This window comes from Salmo salar, chromosome ssa24, assembly GCF_905237065.1.
Source record: "Salmo salar chromosome ssa24, Ssal_v3.1, whole genome shotgun sequence".
NCBI lineage: Eukaryota > Metazoa > Chordata > Actinopteri > Salmoniformes > Salmonidae > Salmo > Salmo salar.
Window position 1 is genome coordinate 11174824 of NC_059465.1, and position 19556 is coordinate 11194379.

Consider the following 19556-nt stretch of genomic DNA (forward strand, 5'->3'; position numbering starts at 1 on the left):
TGTGTGTGTGTGTGTGTGTGCGTGTGCGTGTGCGTATGTGTGCATGCGTGTGTGTACGCGTGTGTGTACGCGTGTGTGTACGCGTGTGTGTACGCGTGTGTGTGCGTGCCTGCATCCGCGTGTGTAAGAAGGAAAGCTAGAGTATGAGAGAGTGTATCTGAGGTCACATTCCTGTGACAGTGCAGGGAGGAACCAAGGCAAGGCGTGGTCAGAGAGAAGCAGGAAATACTACACAGGACTACTGGCCTAAATAGTGTGTGAGAAAATAGTTGTGTGAGGGGGAGTAGTGGTTCCATGTTTGGAATCAGCAGAGTAGAGGGATTTGTAAAACTATGCTTGCTTCTCTGAGAGTGAGAGAAAGACAGAGAGAGGTTCGGTGAACGAGAGGAATGAATGAGTCAATGTGTGGGTGTGTGAGGGAGTCGGGTTACACATGGGGTGTTGACAGGGAAGTGTGTAAATAGGCTTCACTTTGGAGACCCGTTGTCTGGTGGCCTTTTCTCTTAGTAACAGCCTTACAGCACACGGCATAGCAAGTGTTCCCTGCAGCTGCTCTCTCTCTATGTCTCCCTTCTCTCCCTCCCTGTGATCCCTGGTCAAAAGTAGTGCACTAAATAGGGTACGCAAATAATAGTGCACATTTGGGAAGCGGGCCGAGAGGCCGTGTGCCACTTTGTCAGACATGTAGCCCAGACAGAGTGGCCTGCTCTGTGCTGTCTGCCAGCCAGACCAACACAATGGACTCCTTCTCGTGTTGTATCACTCTCACCGTTTCCCTCTGAACCTTGCACTGTAGCTGACTGGAGAGTAGAGGCGCGGGACACACAATCCGGCAACACAAACACACACCGGCTGGCAACACACACATTCTCAGACACACTCATGTGATGTTCAGAGAGAGGAGCTGGAGCAGAAGTGACTGGGCCACTTGATGTATACCTCTTGATAAACTGGGTGGTTAGAGCCCTGAATGCTGATTTGCTGACAGCCGTGGTATATCAGACCGTATACCCCGGGTATGACAAAACATTTATTTTTACTGCTCTAATTACGTTGGTAACCAGTTAATAATGGCAATAAGGCACCTCGGGGGTTTGTGATATATGGCCAATATACCACGGCTAAGGGGCTGTGTCCAGGCACTCTGCGTTGCGTCGTGCATAAGAACAGCCCTTAGACGTGGTATATTGTCCATATTCCACACCCCCTCGGGCCTTATCGCTTAAATATACCTGCTGCTGCCCGCTGTATAGCATCAGCCACTGCTGTACAGTATATTTCATGTTTTCTAGTAATCCTAAATGTATGGAGTAAGAGGATTTCAAGATAGCATACATGTCTTCTATAGGTGTTTGTTTGTTTCTATACTAGATACTAGATCGTATTTCTGGTTTTATTATGTACGCCAAAACACTTGTGTGCAGCCCACTTACTGGGAGTGTAAAGCAAAGTAACTCTGGGGCCCAGCAGTGGTCGAAATGTAGCTACATTAAAACTGTGTAGTTCAACACAGACACCCTACTCACCAACACAGTCGCAGGTGGGGAACTCAGCCTGGAGGTCCTTGGCGGGCATGTCTAGCAGGCTTTTAGTGGGTGTGTCCAGGTAGCGTAGTGGCGACTCCAGGAAGCCTTTTAGGGAGGGGTTGAGGGGGAAGCCGTCCTTAGTGGGGGTGTCGTCCTCGCCCCCCTCAGAGAACGATCCAGTGGTGGAGAGGACAGCCACGTTCCCATTCGTCTCGATCTTCATACGTTTGGGCAGCGGGGACGCGGAGGGGGAGAGAGGCACGGTGAAGGGGTCTTCAAGGACACGGTGCTGCTGCTGCTCCAGATGGACCTCTTGGCGCCGCGAGAGCGGCAACTGGGCCCCCTCGGGCTGCTCCTCCATGGGGCTCTCAGTGGAGGGCTGTGTGGCGGAGGTGTAGGATGCTTCACTCACACCCCCTGTCACATTCTCCTTGTCCACCTCCATGTCCTGGTCTGCTGGTGGGGCTGTGGTAGAAGCTAAGGGAGTAGGGCTGCAGGACTGGGTGTTGGTGGTGCTGGACGGTGACGTGGGTCTGGCTTGTCCTGAGGTAATGTTGGGCTGAGACTCTATCACCACGGGCTGGGCTGAGGCTGAGGGGGACTGGTCCTGAGGCTGGATCTGAGGAGGGCAGGGCACTGGGGCCGAGGATGAACTGTCTCCGAACTCTGCCTCGAACTGGAGGATCAGCTCCTCAAACTTGGGGTCCAGGGAGCTGAGGCCTGGTATGGACTGAGAGGTGGTGGAGGTCTGTGTGGCGCCGGCCTCCCCTGAGCTAGCCGGGGCGTCCGGGGCTGCAGGGAGAGGCAGAGGGGTTGAGACGGCTGGACTGTTTACAGAGAAGGCAGGAGCAGTGACAGAGCGTGCAATAGAAGAGTTTAAAATGGATACCTGAGATTGGGCCGGGGTTGGGAGGCCTGCGGCAGCCTGAGTGGGGTTACTGAGGAGGGGGAAGGTAGGGAAAGGGAGAGAACCTGAATGGGCGCTGGCCAGAGGCAGGGCTCCGATCATGGTGAGTGGAGACGGTTTCTGTATGGAGATCTGGCTGTGAGGCAGGAAGGTTGGCAGGGAGGCCTTCCGCTTGGTTTTCTTGATGACTATCGTCTTGGGTTTTGGACCTGGATAGAGCAGCATCCCCGGTTGCTGCTTGAGGAGCGGCGATGTCCCCGCCGTGCTCTTCCTCCTCTTGGGCTCCTTGGGCTCCTGCTTGATGACCACAGGGATGAGGTGGCCCTCGGGGCCCATCTGTTGGGGCCACCACTTGCGGAGGTTCTGGCAGGCCTGGGTGGGCCGTGGAGGGCAGAGGCCTGGGGGGCCGGGAGGATTAGAGAAGAGGTTCCTCTTGTGGTGAAGGTGTTGCTGCAGGGCTGTCTGGGTGGAGTAGTGGATGGCTGTGCTGCCCGCGGAGAGAGGTGGACCAGGGTACCCAGGCTGCTGCTGGCCGTTCATCCGGCCGTAGCGACCGCCCATGTAGGCACAGGCAGAGCTCTGGTACTCTCCAGAGTTGACCTCCTGCTTGACCTGAGGCATCCCTGGTTCCTGCTTGATGTGGTGGTGTGGGATAGGCAGCTTGAAGGGGTCATTTATATACTTTCCGCTGGAGTCGCCCAGTAGCTGTTTGAGCTTGGACATGGGATCGCCAACGCTGTGGCCACCGGACGGAGGGGCGAAGTGAGACTGCTGGGAATCTGAGTTCATCATCATCCACTGGTTCCTTTGCTCTTGGATTCCCCCAGGGGCCTGCTGCTGCTGCCACTGCTGAGGGTGAGGGTGGGGGCTGCCTGCCTGGGTCTGCCCGGGGAAAAGCAAAGTGGAGGACGGGAGAGGGGAGGCGTGGGCCGGATGACCCTGGGACTGGGGTCTGTGCTGCTGCTCCCACGACGAGGAGCTCTGCTGGGGGTACAGTCCAGGGGGGACAGATTGTGACCGCGAGGAGGACAAAGAGGACATGGGGCCGGGGGAGGGGGGGAGCAAGCGGTTGCCGTGCTGGGGCTGTAGAGGGGGTTGTTGGTGGCTGGTAGAGGAGGCCTGGGCAGGAGGGACCACAGTCTGGGGGGTGGTGGCAGACAGCTGGGTCAGGGCCTCGATGGCTATGGCCGTCTGCAGACTGACGTTCTTCTCCTTGGCGATGGAGAGAACCTGAGGGGAGCAGGGGACAGAGCCTGGGCGTTGGCCCTGTTGGTGTGGGTGAAGGGGTGGACAGGAGGGCGGGTTACCTCCATTGACATGGGGGTGAGGATGGTGGTGGGGGTGAGGGGGCTGTTGTGAGTGTGGTGGCTGTTGATGAGGCGGCGTGTCGGCGGCCATCTTGGAACAGGGTGTGTTGTTGTCCTGCTCCTCCCCCGCCTGTTTGATCCTCTTTTCCAGCCACTCCAAGTAGTCTGGGCAGTCCGGCCCATCACAGTCACAGTTTGGGGGCTTGTGGCCGTGCCTCGCTTGGCTCAGGGCAGTCTTCAGGGCAGTCTTCAGGGTGGTCTGCAAGTTGTTCAAGTCCTCTCGGGGGCTAGCCTGATCCCCTCCCTCTGGGGCTTGGAGCCTGGCTTGAGCCACGGCCCCCTTAGCAGTGCCCATCTCCTGGTTGAACTTCTCATACAGCTGGGCGGTGTAGGACTGGGCCTCGGGGATGGGGGCCAGAGAGCCCACATTAACACTGGCTGAGAAGGCTACCAGATTGCGTGCGTCCTCCATGTCTGCCTCGTGGACGGGCTTCCCAGGAGTCCTACCAAAACTGCCCCAGCCACTGCAGGGCAGCTGCTTCTGGGGTTGGGGGGCTTTGCCCTGCCCAGGTACCCAACCCTGTCCTGGGGGAACACTCCCTGACCGATGGGGCTCCCTCTGGGTGTCCAGGCCGGCTCCACCCTCCTCATGGGTGTCACTGGGTTGCCGGCTCACCCCATTGGTCGGTTCCAGGCTCAACGAACCGCCTTCTTCGAGGCGGTCATGTGACCCAGTTTCCATCTGGCCTCCTCTTCTGGGGCCATCCACTGAACCAGTGTCCGAAACAGTCTGAGAACGAGAGAGAGGGAGGACACAGATGAAAGAGGTTAGAGACCAGAAAAAAATAAATAGGAACTGTGCATCAAGTTGGAATAAGCAATACCTCAATCAATATACAAAAATATATTGTTTTAACATGTTAACAACAAGTTTTTATTCAGTCGATGATCTTAGCTTAACATCATACACAAACAAAGCATTCCCAGAGAAGGGACAAATCAACATATCATAATGATTATGACAGGGCACTGGCTAGAATCCATTCCTCATTTCAGAGGTCTTGGTTTGGGTTCCTCACTCACTCACCCACACACACACACACACACACACACACACACACACACACACACACACACACACACACACACACACACACACACACACACACACACACACTCACACTCACACACACACTCACACACACACACACACACTCGGTCAGGCCAGTTGGGGAAATTAATTAACTGTTGCTTCAACAGTGTTTCCACAATGATCAGAGTGTTGAAGTCACAGACCATGTGACATCATTGTGCAGTAATGCTCACGCTACTTACTACACACTGCAGTCAGCCCATGTAAAGGTATACCATCCCCCCCCAAAGGCACAAAGGATCATTTAAAAAGCAATCAAATATACACAAATGCATGGCAATTACCTCCACATATCTGTTTTACTCAAGGAAGAACGTGGAGAATGCTGTGAACCTACGGGCAGCATTACTGCATCTCTACCATTCACTTCAATAGTTACAGGTAATAAACTTGCAACTCAACTTCCCTATTTAAATGTCAACATATTACCAGTGTATATATTAGCTCTATACGTTGTCAATGACTGTCTATTAGCCAAGCGGGGTTCCTGGTTCCTGATCCTGTGGTCCTGAACCTCTCTCTCCCTTAGGCCTTTATGACTGGGGAGTATCTATCTATCTCTACACTGCTGCATTCAACACCTGTCATATCACCATGGGGTAAGACTAGACACACTCAATAAATGCATGATGGATCAACAAACGCAATAAGAATGTGTCAAGGATCTAGAGAGCAAAGATGTAGCAAAGAGTGGTGTGGTAATTAAGCAATAAGGTCCGAAGGGGTGTGGTGGTATAGCCGTGGTATATATGGACAATATACCATGGCTAAGGGCTGTTCTTAAGCACGACGCAACGAAGAGTGCCTGGACACAGCCCTTAGCCATGGTATATTGGCCATATATCACAAACCCCCGAGGTGCCTTATTGCCATTATAAACTGGTTACCAACGTAATTAGAGCAGTAAAAATACATGTTTTTACTGTTGTTTTTTATTTCCTTACTTATCTATTGTTCACCTAATACCTTTTTTTTTTTACTTAAAAATTGTACTATTGGCTAAGGGCCTGTAAGTAAGCATTTCACTGTAAGGTGAAATGTTGTATTCGGCGCACGTGACAAATAAACTTTGATTTGATTTGATACCCGTGGTATACGGTCTGATATACCACAGACAATCAGCATTCAGGGCTCCAGCCACCCAGTTTATAATACCAAATCATGTGCATTGATAGTCTACGGTGACATTCCTGATGCCATTTCACAAGTGTGCTTCGTAAGATGATAGTAGAGCCTTGCATGACTCTCACTTCCATTAGAGTCCATTAGAGATAGAGCACGATGATCTCATCTGATTGTTGAAGCTGCTCATCCAATACATTAGCTGTGATGACATCACTGTTTACTGGACCTGCAGAATGAAGGCTGCAAGGTGACAGACTATAGGGGAGAATCTGGTCTCCTGGCTCCTGGTTTTGGAGGGGAAAACTAAAAGCAGCGCTGTTGTCAAAACACACTATATTGCTTCAAACAGCCTTCTCAACACGACACTGATTTCAAAACAAGTTGGAAATGCAACCGATCTGTGCTTGAATCATGTATCTGCAGTGGCACCCCTTAAATGGACATCATACAAGTATCGGAAGGACTGGGTCTGCTGTTTTGCTTTGTCAAAATGGAGCCCATACTAAGATGAGTTGTTTCCTATGAGTAAAACTGTGTCCACATTTTCTGTGTGTCTACAAACTGTTTACAAATTGACAAGCATCAGACATACAAACAGGGAAGGTGATCTATTCTACGCAGTCTCATGCTACTTCCTCTTTAGAGTAATATGACACTGTCTGTCAGTGGTGTGTATAAAACAGAGAGAACACAGGTCTGAAGACAATTCATTATGATCTACTGTGTTTGAGGAGGCATAGCAAACAAAGATAATCCAAGTACAAACACAGAGTACGGGTAATGAATATACACTACCGTTCAAAAGTTTGGGGTCACTTAGCAATTTCCTTGTTTTTGAAAGAAAAGCAACAAAAAAAATTGTCCATTAAAATAACACCAAATTGATCGGAAATACAGTGTAGACATTGTTAAAGTTGTAAATGACTCTTGTAGCTGGAAACGGCTGATTTTTAATGGAATATCTACATAGGCCCATTATCAGCAACCATCACTCCTGTGTTCCAATGGCACGTTGTGTTAGCTAATCCAAGTTTATCATTTTAAAAGCCTAATTGATCATTAGAAAACCATTTTGCAATTATGTTAGCACAGCTGAAAACTGTTGTTCTGATTAAAGAATCATTCAAACTGGCCTTCTTTAGACTAGGTGAGTATCTGGAGCATCAGCATTTGTGGGTTTGATTACAGGCTCAAAATGACCAGAAACAAAGAACTTTCTTCTGGAACTCGTCAGTATATTCTTGTTCTGAGAAATGAAGGCTATTCCATCAGAGAAATTGCCAAGAAACTGAAGATCTCGTACAATCTCGTACAACGCTGTGTACTACTCCCTTCACAGAACAGCACAAACTCGGCTTACCAGAATAGAAAGAGGAGTAGGAAGCCTGGTGCACAACTGAGCAAGAAGACAAGTACATTAGAGTGTCTAGTTTGAGAAACAGACGCCTCACAAGTCCTCAACTGGCAGCTTCATTAAATAGTACCCGCAAAACACCAGTCTCAACGTCAACAGTGAAGAGGCGACTCCGGGATCCTGGCCTTCTAGGCAGAGTTCCTCTGTCCAGTGTCTGTGTTCTTTTGCCCATCGTAATCTTTTCTTTTTATTGGCCAGTCTGAGATATGGCTTTTCTTTTGTAACTCTACCTAGAAGGCATGCATCCCAGAGTCGCCTCTTCACTGTTGGCATTTGTTTCTCAAACTAGACACTTGTCTTCTTGCTCAGTTGTGCGGGCCTCCCACTCCTCTTTCTATTCTGGTTAGAGCCAGTTGGCGCTGTTCTGTGAAGGGAGTAGTACACAGCGTTGTACGAGATCTTCAGTTTCTTGGCAATTTCCCGCATGGAATAGCCTTAATTTCTCAGAACAAGAATAGACTGATGAGTTTCAGAAGAAAGTTCTTTGTTTCTGGCCATTTTGAGCCTGTAATCGAACTCACAAATGCTGATGCTCCAGATATTCACCTAGTCAAAAGAAGGCCAGTTTTAATTATTCTTTAATCAGAACAACAGTTTTCAGCTATGCTAACATAATTGCAAAAGTATTTTCCAATGATCAATTAGCCTTTTAAAATGATAAACTTGGATTAGCTAACACAACGTGCCATTGGAACACAGGAGTGATGGTTGCTGATAATGGGCCTCTGTACGCCTATGTACGTAGATATCTCATAAAAAATCTGCCGTTTCCAGCTACAATAGTCATTTACAACTAACAATGTCTACATTGTATTTCTGATCAATTTGAGGTTATTTTAATGGACAAATAATGCGTTTTGCTTTCAAATACAAGGACATTTAAGTGACCCCAAACTTTTGAAATTTAGTGTACAGTCGTGGCCAAAAGTTTAGAGAATGACACAAATATTAATTTTCACCAAGTCTGCTGCCTCAGTTTGTATGATGGCAATTTGCATATACTCCAGAATGTTATGAAGAGTGATCAGATGAATTGCAATGTCCCTCTTTGCCATGCAAATGAACTGAATCCCCCCCCCCAAAATATTTCCACTGCATTTCAGCCCTGCCACAAAAGGACCAGCTGACATCATGTCAGTGATTCTCTTGTTAACACAGGTGTGAGTGTTGACGAGGACAAGGCTGGTGATCACTCTGTCATGCTGACTGAGTTCGAATAACAGACTGGAAGCTTCAAAAGGAGGGTGGTGCTTGGAATCATTGTTCATCCTCTCTCAAACATGGTTACCTGCAAGGAAACATGTGCCGTCATCATTGCTTTGCACAAAAAGGGCTTCACAGGCAAGGATATTGCTGCCAGTAAGATTGCACATAAACCAACCATTTATTGGATCATCAAGAACTTCAAGGAGAGCGGTTCAATTGTTGTGAAGAAGGCTTCAGGGCGCCCAAGAAAGTCCAGAAAGCACCAGGACCGTTTTCTAAAGTTGATTCAGCTGCGGGATCGGGGCACCACCAGTAGAGCTTGCTCAGGAATGGCAGCAGGCAGGTGTGAGTGCATCTTCATGCACAGTTAGGCGAAGACTTTTGGAGGATGGCCTGGTGTCAAGAAGGGCAGCAAAGAAGCCACTTCTCTCCAGGAAAAACATCAGGGACAGACTGATATTCTGCAAAAGGTACAGGGATTGGACTGCTGAGGACTGGGGTAAAGTCATTTTCTCTGATAAATCCCCTTTCCGATTGTTTGGGGCATCCGGAAAAAACCTTGTCCGGAGAAGACAAGGTGAGCGTTACCATCAGTCCTGTGTCATGCCAACAGTAAAGCATCCTGAGACCATTCATGTGTGGAGTTGCTTCTCAGCCAAGGGAGTGGGCTCACTCACAATTTTGCCTAAAAACACAGCCATGAATAAAGAATGGTACCAACACATCCTCCGAGAGCAACTTCTCCCAACCATCCAGGAACAGTTTGGTGATGAACAATGCCTAATCCAGCATGATGGAGCACCTTGCCATAAGGCAAAAGAGATAACTAAGTGGCTCGGGGAACAAAACATCAATATTTTGGGTCCATGGCCAGGAAACTCCCCAGACCTTAATCCCATTGAGAACTTGTGGTCAATCCCCAAGAGGCGGGTGGACAAACAAAACCCACAAATTCTGACAAACTCCAAGCATTGATTATGCAAGAATGGGATGCCATCAGTCAGGATGTGGCCCAGAAGTTAACTGACAGCATGCCAGGGCGGATTGCAGAGGTCTTGAAAAAGAAGGGTCAACACTGCAAATATTGACTCTTTGCATCAACTTCATGTAATTGTCAATAAAAGCCTTTGACACTTATGAAATGCTTGTAATTATACTTCAATATTCCATAGTAACATCTGACAAAAATATCTAAAGACACTGAAGCAGCAAACTTTGTGGAAATTAATATTTGTGTCATTCTCAAAACTTTTGGCCACGACTGTAAGTTCAACCACTTCTACACCGAGACACAAATCCATGACACACTGAGTATCCAAATAACCAAATAACACACATCATATTTTGACTTTTCCTCAGAAACATCTTCAAGTCCTATTCTACAATAGCCTAAACTAAATAAGGAAGTCTTCAACATGGCACTGCGGACATGTCAGAACAGGGAGTTTAGTGGCATTGAGGCTATAGCAGGTGAAAGGCAAGCCCTGCTCTATGCCCCAGACAGACACACGTTGATAACGCTTGAAGTCCTGTGAGCTCAGACAGACTGAGCTCCATGAGGATTGCACACAGTCATAATCATATCCGTACACTATGTTGTACACACGTGCATACTGTATAACTACACCGCCATTGCGCACACACCGTTTACAGCACAGACAGATACACATAAAGGTAGACTACACCATGTCAAAAGACTGCCTATACCTAGAAGAGGAACTAGGCTGGTTTGTTGTTTTGAGTTATGATCCAACAGGTCTGTGTATAATGCAGACTTCATCACATCTATATTCACAGTGAGAACACAGCTCTCGTTTGTAGCTCCTACAGTTGGTTGACAGCTGAAGTGGACCAGACACCCTGCTTCCCGTAATTTAAATATATTGAAATGAGGCTTTTGAAGTGTCTAATTATTGGACGGGCCGCTTGCTCAGGCCCTTTGAATTCACCTTCTGTGCCGGGTGTCTGGTGGGGGTCCCTGGGGGGGGGTGAACAGCCGGCCGGCGATACGTGAGAGGCCTCCATGCACGTTGCCCCATAACAAACTGATCATCAGACTGAGCTTAGTGGATTGGGGGGGGGGACGACACAGAATGAGTAAGAGAGTTGCAATATATTGGAACACCGTGGTCACAAAACTGTACAACCCAACAACCCCCCCAACCAGTCACATTGTTGTTGTTCATCTCTGTTTCTCACAGTCAATAAACTGACACACTTCCTCTAACTCTCTCTAACACGTACAACACCAATTGAATCGCCGGTTCCACACGCCCGGCTTAAACCCAAACACTTTAACAACACGATCATAATGACAGTTCTCATACCCGGTCAACTGGGACTTCACAGATGTATTTAGCCAAATGAGACTGTCACAAATACCTTCTCTCTCTTCATGCACACTGTGTTATACACACCGCGGCACGCTTACACCTGCGGGCACCTACCACGGTGCTTCTGACAGAGCAGACCACGTGCTCGGACAACTATTGACGCCGTGTGAGAGCTTACTCTTTCCTGCCAGGACACACACACACGGCACGCACCGCACAAAGCTTCCAATCGAAAACATCAACACGCCCAACCAGAAGAGACTGCCTGACCTGTTAGACACCCTAAACTCTGAGACTAGTCCCTTTAAACGACACACAGGCTGTACGTTGCCGGCTAAACAGTCAAGCTGGTCTATCCTACAACTGGACCACTACACGTTTGTCCCCACCTCACGTCCCCACCTCCACCAGACCAGAACAGATGCCTTCAAGGTTGACAGCACAAAGTCAAAAAGGAAGGAGGGTGGAGAGACAAAGGGGGTGGGGGGGGGCATAAAGCTTGGGAGTAGACATAAATCCAAACAGTTAGACACACGACACCCTCCCTCTCTCCTTCCTTCTATCCCCCCCTCCCCTGGCTTTCCTTTCCTGCCGTGTCTGTCGTCGAGAAAACATGAAGGAGGAACCATGAGAATAAAACCCAGAAAAGAGTAGAGAGCCCCACACAGCTTCAGTACTTACATGGGTCTAGACGTCCTGCCAGTGGAAGTGGAGAGACACAGCAGGGAGAGGAGGGGAGCATGCAATAGTGGTGCTATGAGGGGAGCCACTAGCAATCTGGTGGAGGCTTTTTTTTGTTGTTGCGGCACACAAGCACCGACGCGCACGCACACACACACACGCACACACCTCCCCCCATGGAACGCACGCCCGCTCTCTGTCTCTTCTTACAGCCGTCACTTTCTGTTTTCTCCTTTTTCCTTTCTCATTACCTCTCTCTGCTCCTCCCTTCCCTTTTCAATATCCTTTTTCTTTCTCTTACACTCACAGTCTGGTTCTACTTGCAGCCCCCACCTTCGCCTCTCTCTCTCTCTCTCTCTCTCTCTCTCTCGCTCACTCTCCCTCCCCCTCTCTCTTCTGTGTGTGCAGAGCGAGAGGCCATTATCTGAGGCACAGTGGGCACGTACGAGGGAATGGAGGAGTGTGCAGTGAGCAGAGAGAGAAAGCGAGAGCTCGGGGATGGACGCTAGCGGCAGCGCTAGAAACAGCAACACATTGCAGCAGAGCGAGAGCTGTTACCAGGCAAAGCTCCCTCTCTCTCTCCACCAGCACAATCCCTTATTGAATAGGAACACCGTGAATACATAACAGTGTGTTTCGGATAACATTATGTTATGTGTTTTAGTGTATCTAGTCATGTCTAGTCATTTGGGTTATCTAAGAGTGGAGCGGTTCTTGAGCATGTGGACGCGGTGGAAACCACTAGATGCAGGCGAACGCCAATCTCAGCAGCACTTGCTGGAACATCAACAAGAAAATGAAGAAAAAAAACAACAACATTAAAATGTCCATATATATATATATATATGTGGTTTGAATTCGACCGATTCAGACTCAGACTTTCTCCTGCGAGACAAGCTGTACGTCTATCTTTCTGTTTCTGTCATAGTCCGTTGGTCGTTGCAAAGCCGCTGACGATCTCTCTGATCGTTTCTCTGTCGTCTACCACAGAAATGTTAATAGTAGCTACTTCTTTACAGGTCTGTTACCTTCCCCGGCCGCTGATGTGTCGCTCAATGCGAGGTGATGCCGGGGGAAGAAGAGCAGCCTAGGACTTGTAAAGGCGAGACGAAGCATAGCGAGTCTCCCGCATACCAGAGGATAGCGATGGCTTGAGAGGACTTTTTAAGGTGCCAATACGTTTCACACTCAATCGTTTCTAAAGCCTATAATCTCCTGATTAATACATACGCGAAAGAGGGAGAAAATGGATTGAATGTGATTGAGAGAGGGGGATAAAGACTACAGGACTGGAGTCTGGGGAACTGGACAAGCAGCAGTCGATGGCAGTCTGGTAACATACAGACCACAGGGATAAAGGAAGCCAGAGGGACAGTAGAGACGAGAGGAACATCGAGGGGAGAGTAAGGAGAGATGTTGAGCTACAGAAATGCAACATTCACACACACACACATAACAACCTAGTAAGTTGTCTTATTCATGTGACTTCGGCTCTAGCAAGAGAAGGACGAGGGAGCAGAGGAGCAGCGATGGAGCGGCTTGTCGCTTGACAGAGACCGTCCGCAGCGGCATGGTGCTACTAGAGACGTCGACAAACGGCAACATCATTTGCACCGACGTCTAAGAGGACAGAAATGATTCCGCTGTCTCTCCTTCTCCATGGCGTGCCTGCTTTCCCTCTCCTACCATCCGGCCGGCCGGTCACTCTGTCCCGCCAATGTTCTCCCAACGTTATCCCCTCACCATTGCTTCAGCTTTAGCACCACCATCGCTAGCTTACTCCACATGCTACCCCTCTGACCGCCCTTCTCTGCTCCTTCTCTTCTCTCTGTCCCCTCCTCTATCTGGAATCAGATTTATCAAAGAAGAAGGGGGGAAAAACATGGCCGACGTCTCGTCTCTCCTCCATGCAGATGAGATCCTTGTCAGCTCCTGCACAGTATTGTTTTATTATTATGAATGAGCATGTGGACACTGCGCATTGGCTGGATTTATTGGAGTAACCTCTCCCTCTATCTCTCTTTCACTCTCTCTTTTTCCGCTCACACTTTCTCTCTCGTGTTTGGTTTCTGCCCATTCCTTTCCATCGCTCCAGGTTCATGGCAGACAGTGTCACTCCAACCCTGTCGGAGGCTTTCGTTGTCTGGCCCTGTGACTCACACAGTCCTCCACCAGCGCTGCCTGGCATTCACACACACCGCACGTGCGCACGCGTAACCCAAAGACAAACACGGCACAACCCAAGCTGCTGCCTAGTAGTAAAGGGAAGTGTGTTGTGTCACATGTCCAGGAAGCACCAATGAGAGAGAGAGAGCGAGAGAGAGAGAGCGAGAGGGGTGAGCGAGAGAGCTAGTGAAAGCATGTAGTTATGACATAACTGTTACATCATCAGAACCCGCCCGGCTGCCCCGCCTCGCACAGGCTGGACTTAAGTCTCATATGACACCGTGTGTAGACCCCCCCCCCCTTACCCCAATACACACACACACACACACCACTCTCATTCATTCACCCTCCTGACTAGCGCTCGCTCTCTCCCGCAGTGCAGTGACACGGCATTTCTCGCTCTTAGAGCAAACTTAACCGTCTCCGTTCAGCGTAACACACTCATCTGCTCAACGCCAACAAGAGAGTGCATGTACAACAAAGAAAGAAGCAAACCCCCACCCCTGTTTTAAGAACCTGAATACGACATGAATATGAATTCCCGATATGAATTGGATTAGCCCCAACCGATTTCTAAAAGGCTGTTCTGGCCTTGTCATATAGACAGTTCAAACAGCGTAGGATAATCCAAATGCTTTTAAGCAACTAGCGGGCCAATCACAGGAGGTTGGCGGCACCTTAATTGGGGAAGACGGGCTGGTGGTAACGGCTGGAGCAGTAGAAGCGGAATGGTATCAAATACATCAAACACATTGTTTCCATGTGTTTGATGCCATTCCATTTACTCCGTTCCAGCCATTATTATGAGCCGTCCTCCCCTCAGAAGCCTCCACTGGCCAATATATAGATGCTTTCTGCTAGCAGCAGACTACACTTCAATACTCTTGTCAGAACTATACTGTTTTTTTCTTTATACATTTTCTCTCACATTTTTTGAAGCTAAAATAGTCGATTTTCATACAAATAATATCTTCCCAGAAAAAAGCTATATTATGTTAACGGTTCTGTGATACACCACCTGGGATGAGCAGACCAGCAGCCATCACAGCTCAGACAACAGACTCACTTATCTAGTGTGTCAAGACCACCACCTCCCTAACGAGCCCTATAAGCCCTTGTATTCTTCACCTCAGTACGTCAGTGCCACACCAAAGTTGACGGGCCTGTCCATGTGTGGACTCATAAAGGGCCAGTTTACCGGACACAGATTAAGCCTAGTCCTGGACACTAAAATAATTGTATGTAAAATCTCCCATTGTGTTTGTTTCTAGTCCTGGACACTAAAATAATTGAATGTAAAATCTCCCATTGAGTTTGTTTCTAGTCCAGGACACTAAAATAATTTAATGTAAAATCTCCCATTGAGTTTGTTTCTAGTCCTGGACACTAAAATAATTGAATGTAAAATCTCCCATTGTGTTTGTTTCTAGTCCTGGACACTAAAATAATTTTATGTAAAATCTCCCATTGTGTTTGTTTCTAGTCCTGGACACTAAAATAATTTTATGTAAAATCTCCCATTGAGTTTGTTTCTAGTCCAGGACACTAAAAGAATTTTATGTAAAATCTCCCATTGAGCTTGTTTCTAGTCCAGGACTAGGCTTAATCTGTGCCTGGTAAACTGGCCTTTTATGTATAGGACGGGATAAACTAACAACCACTCTTGTCAAAGTTAAAAGTGAAAAATTATTTTAACTTAAATCTACCCACGATGATATAAATCTATACACACATTAGCCATTTATTTTAACCATATGTTCCATCAGACTCATCAAAACAAAAGGAGTCTATTTTACTCCCAAATGGCAGAAACTATTGTTCTGTGATCTCAACAATACACCAGAGAGAACGTTCCCTATGTCTCAACCACCTGCAGACACAACTGTCATGTGTACTTTGAACTCCTTCAGGCAGACCCCTGACTACCTTGTGTTCCCTAGACCCAAACCGCCACAGACAGTCACAATTGAAGTACTGCCAAAGCCCTGACAGACATACAGTGAGGGAAAAAAGTATTTGATCCCCTGCTGATTTTGTACGTTTGCCCCCTGACAAAGAAATGATCAGTCTATAATTTTAACGGTAGGTTTACTTGAACAGTGAGAAAAAGAATAACAACAAAAAAATCCAGAAAAACGCATGTCAAAAATTGTATAAAATGATTTGCATTGTAATGAGGGAAATAAGTATTTGACCCATCTGCAAAACATGACTTAGTACTTGGTGGCAAAACCTTTGTTGGCAATCACAGAGGTCAGACGTTTCTTATAGTTGGCCACCAGGTTTGCACACATCTCAGGAGGGATTTTGTCCCACTCCTCTTTGCAGATCTACTCCAAGTCATTAAGGTTTCGAGGCTGACGTTTGGCAACTCGAACCTTCAGCTCCCTCCACAGATTTTCTATGGGATTAAGGTCTGGAGACTGGCTAGGCCACTCCAGGACCTTAATGTGCTTCTTCTTGAGCCACTCCTTTATTGCCTTGGCCGTGTGTTTTGGGTCATTGTCATGCTAGAATACCCATCCATGACCCATTTTCAATGCCCTGGCTGAGGGAAGGAGGTTCTCACCCAAGAATTGACGGTACATGGCCCCGTCCAGCGTCCCTTTGATGCGGTGAAGTTGTCCTGTCCCCTTAGCAGAAAAACACCACCAAAGCATAATGTTTCCACCTCCATGTTTGACGGTGGGGATGGTGTTCTTGGGGTCATAGGCAGCATTCCTCCTCCTCCAAACACGGCGAGTTGAGTTGATGCCAAAGAGCTCCATTTTGGTTTCATCTGACCCCAACACTTTCACCAGTTGTCCTCTGAATCATTCAGATGTTCACTGACAAACTTCAGACGGGCATGTATATGTGCTTTCTTGAGCAGGGGGACCTAGCGGGCGCTGCAGGATTTCAGTCCTTCACAGCATAGTGTGTTACCAATTGTTTTATTGGTGACTATGGTCCCAGCTGCCTTGAGATCATTGACGAGATCCTCCCGTGTAGTTCTGGGCTGATTCCTCACCGTTCTCATGATCATTGCAACTCCACGAGGTGAGATCTTGCATGGAGCCCCAGGCTGAGGGAGATTGACAGTTCTTTTGTGTTTCTTCCATTTGCGAATAATCGCACCAACTGTTGTCACCTTCTCACCAAGCTGCTTGGCGATGGTCTTGTAGCCCATTCCAGCCTTGTGTAGGTCTACAATCTTGTCCCTGACATCCTTGGAGAGCTCTTTGGTCTTGGCTATGGTGGAGAGTTTGGAATCTGATTGATTGATTGCTTCTGTGGACAGGTGTCTTTTATACAGGTACCAAACTGAGATTAGGAGCACTCCCTTTAAGAGTGGAAATTAGCAAAGTGAGCAGCACTCTGCACTCGAAACACTGCAGGGTACCCACTCTGCAAAAACTGGTCGAATAAACATTGTTTCCACGTCATTTCAACCATAAAATATAATGTGATGATGTTGAATCAACGTGGAAAAATAATTGGATATGGAAAAAGTCATCAGTGTAAGGGAATTTAGTATTTTTTTTCACCCAACTTTAGCTAAATCCAATGACATGGTGAAATGTTTTGTTGATTTTACGTTGAATTCACATTAGTTGACAACTCAACCAAATGTAAATCAAAACTAGTCGTTGAACTGACGTCTGTGGTCAGTGGGTCGCTCCATAGCAACAAGTGGTCAGCTGATGTACTAGTGAATAATAACAAGACAGTGCTGGTTTAATGAGGGGGCCTAAAGAAGGAGAAAGTGATGATTTTTAAAAAAACAGAAGGGCAATTCAACACTTACAGTAGGAGTACTCTATTTGAGCATGAGGTGCGTGGTATGTGGTAACAGAAATGAAATAATTATCTGACTAGTTCTCAGATTTATCAGTAGATGTGATTCCACATCTCAAGTCCTCTCTCTCTCTCTCTCTTTCTCTCTCTCTCTCTCTCTCTCACAAAGCATTGTATTGGCCTTGTAGGAGTGATGACAGAATAGAGTGAGTGCAGCTGGGGCCGTGTGTTGTGTTCACCTCTTTCTACCATGACTAAGACGGACTGACTCATCTTTTCCTTCAAACAATCACCCACACACACTGACAAAGAAAACACACACCCCCTCACACACAAATCAACACATGTACGCGTTTACTGTATCAAGAAGGCACAGGTGGTGGGTGAAACTCGAAGATGAAAAAGATTATACATGACAAACAGAATGTATCATTTATTTCTACAGGGTACAGAGGAAACCAGCTCTCAGTGTTGAGGAAACAGCAAATATAAGACAGCATGTAAGTCTAGTGGCTGATGCAACCACGCTCAACCCTCTCACCTTATTTGTAGGGAGGCTTGTGTCAGAACATACCATATGTCACATCTTCTAAAACAACAGCGAGGTCTAGGAAGTGTACAGTGCAAGTCTTCTAAGGAGTAACATAGCCTAGGCCAAATACCATCAATAGATTAGACGGTCCAGCCACCCAAATTAGATCATTGCTCTAGGTTCCTGACAGAGCAGAGACCAACCCCCAACTTAATGTTTTCCTGTCAGTCCCTGACCCCATCCCTCCATCCCCCGACCCACGTTACACACCCTACTCCCTTCCAGCCTCATGCCATCAAGGTCATCAGTTCTGATACACACTTCATGTGACACACACAGAGGGGGGGGGAGAGAGTGACACACACACAGGCAGAGGTACACACAGGCGCTATGCCTGGAGAGCACACGCAAACTGGGGAGAACACGCAAACTGGGGAGAACACGCAAACTGGAGAGCACACGCAAACTGGAGAGAACACGCAAACTGGGGAGCACACGCAAACTGGGGAGAACACGCAAACTGGGGAGAACACGCAAACTGGAGAGAACACGCAAACTGGGGAGCACACGCAAACTGGGGAGCACACGCAAACTGGGGAGAACACGCAAACTGGGGAGAACACGCAAACTGGGGAGAACACGTAAACTGGAGAGCACACGCAAACTGGGGAGAACACGCAAACTGGGGAGAACACGCAAACTGGGGAGAACACGTAAACTGGAGAGCACACGCAAACTGGGGAGAACACGTAAACTGGAGAGAACACGCAAACTGGGGAGAACCCGCAAACTGGGGAGAACACGTAAACTGGGGAGAACACGCAAACTGGGGAGAACACGCAAACTGGGGAGAACCCGCAAACTGGGGAGAACCCGCAAACTGGGGAGAACACGCAAACTGGGGAGCACACGCAAACTGGGGAGAACACGCAAACTGGGGAGCACACGCAAACTGGGGAGCACACGCAAACTGGGGAGCAAACGCAAAGGCTCTCTGCGGAGTACAGGCTGGCTGGCTTGTGTAACACCCTGTTGCACCCTCGACAACTACTGTGATTATTATTATTTGACCCTGCTGGTCATCTATGAACATTTGAACATCTTGGCCATGTTCTGTTATAATCTCCAACACAGCCAGAAGAGGACTGGCCACCCCTCATAGCCTGGTTCCTCTCTAGGATCCTTCCTAGGTTCTGGCCTTTCTAGAGAGTTTTTCCTAGCCACTGTGCTGCTACACCTGCATTGCTTGCTGTTCAGGGTTTTAGGCTGAGTTTCTGTACAGCACTTTGTGACATCAGCTGATGTAAGAAGGGCTTTATAAATACATTTGATTGATTGATTGATTGATTGTGCTCTCACTCACACGCATAAAATGACTGAAGGTGGTCCCAAGTGGCTCAGTTAGTGGAGAATGGTGCCTGCAACGCCA

The 19556-nt window shown here is 48.0% G+C and overlaps 1 protein-coding gene across 4 annotated transcripts in view; it reads right to left on the minus strand.

The window, feature by feature from the left end:
- tet3 (tet methylcytosine dioxygenase 3) overlaps window positions 1-19556 on the minus strand; it is a 64773-nt gene that overhangs the window by 16545 nt on the left and 28672 nt on the right. For 3 of the 4 annotated variants that reach the window (XM_014170938.2, XM_014170937.2, XM_014170939.2), the window contains one exon: window positions 1527-4530. In XM_014170938.2, coding sequence (XP_014026413.1) covers window positions 1527-4530 — 3004 coding nt within the window. Of the gene's footprint in view, window positions 1-1526; window positions 4531-11652; window positions 12438-19556 lie in introns of those variants that run through there. The other variant, XM_014170940.2, reaches the window with a different exon arrangement.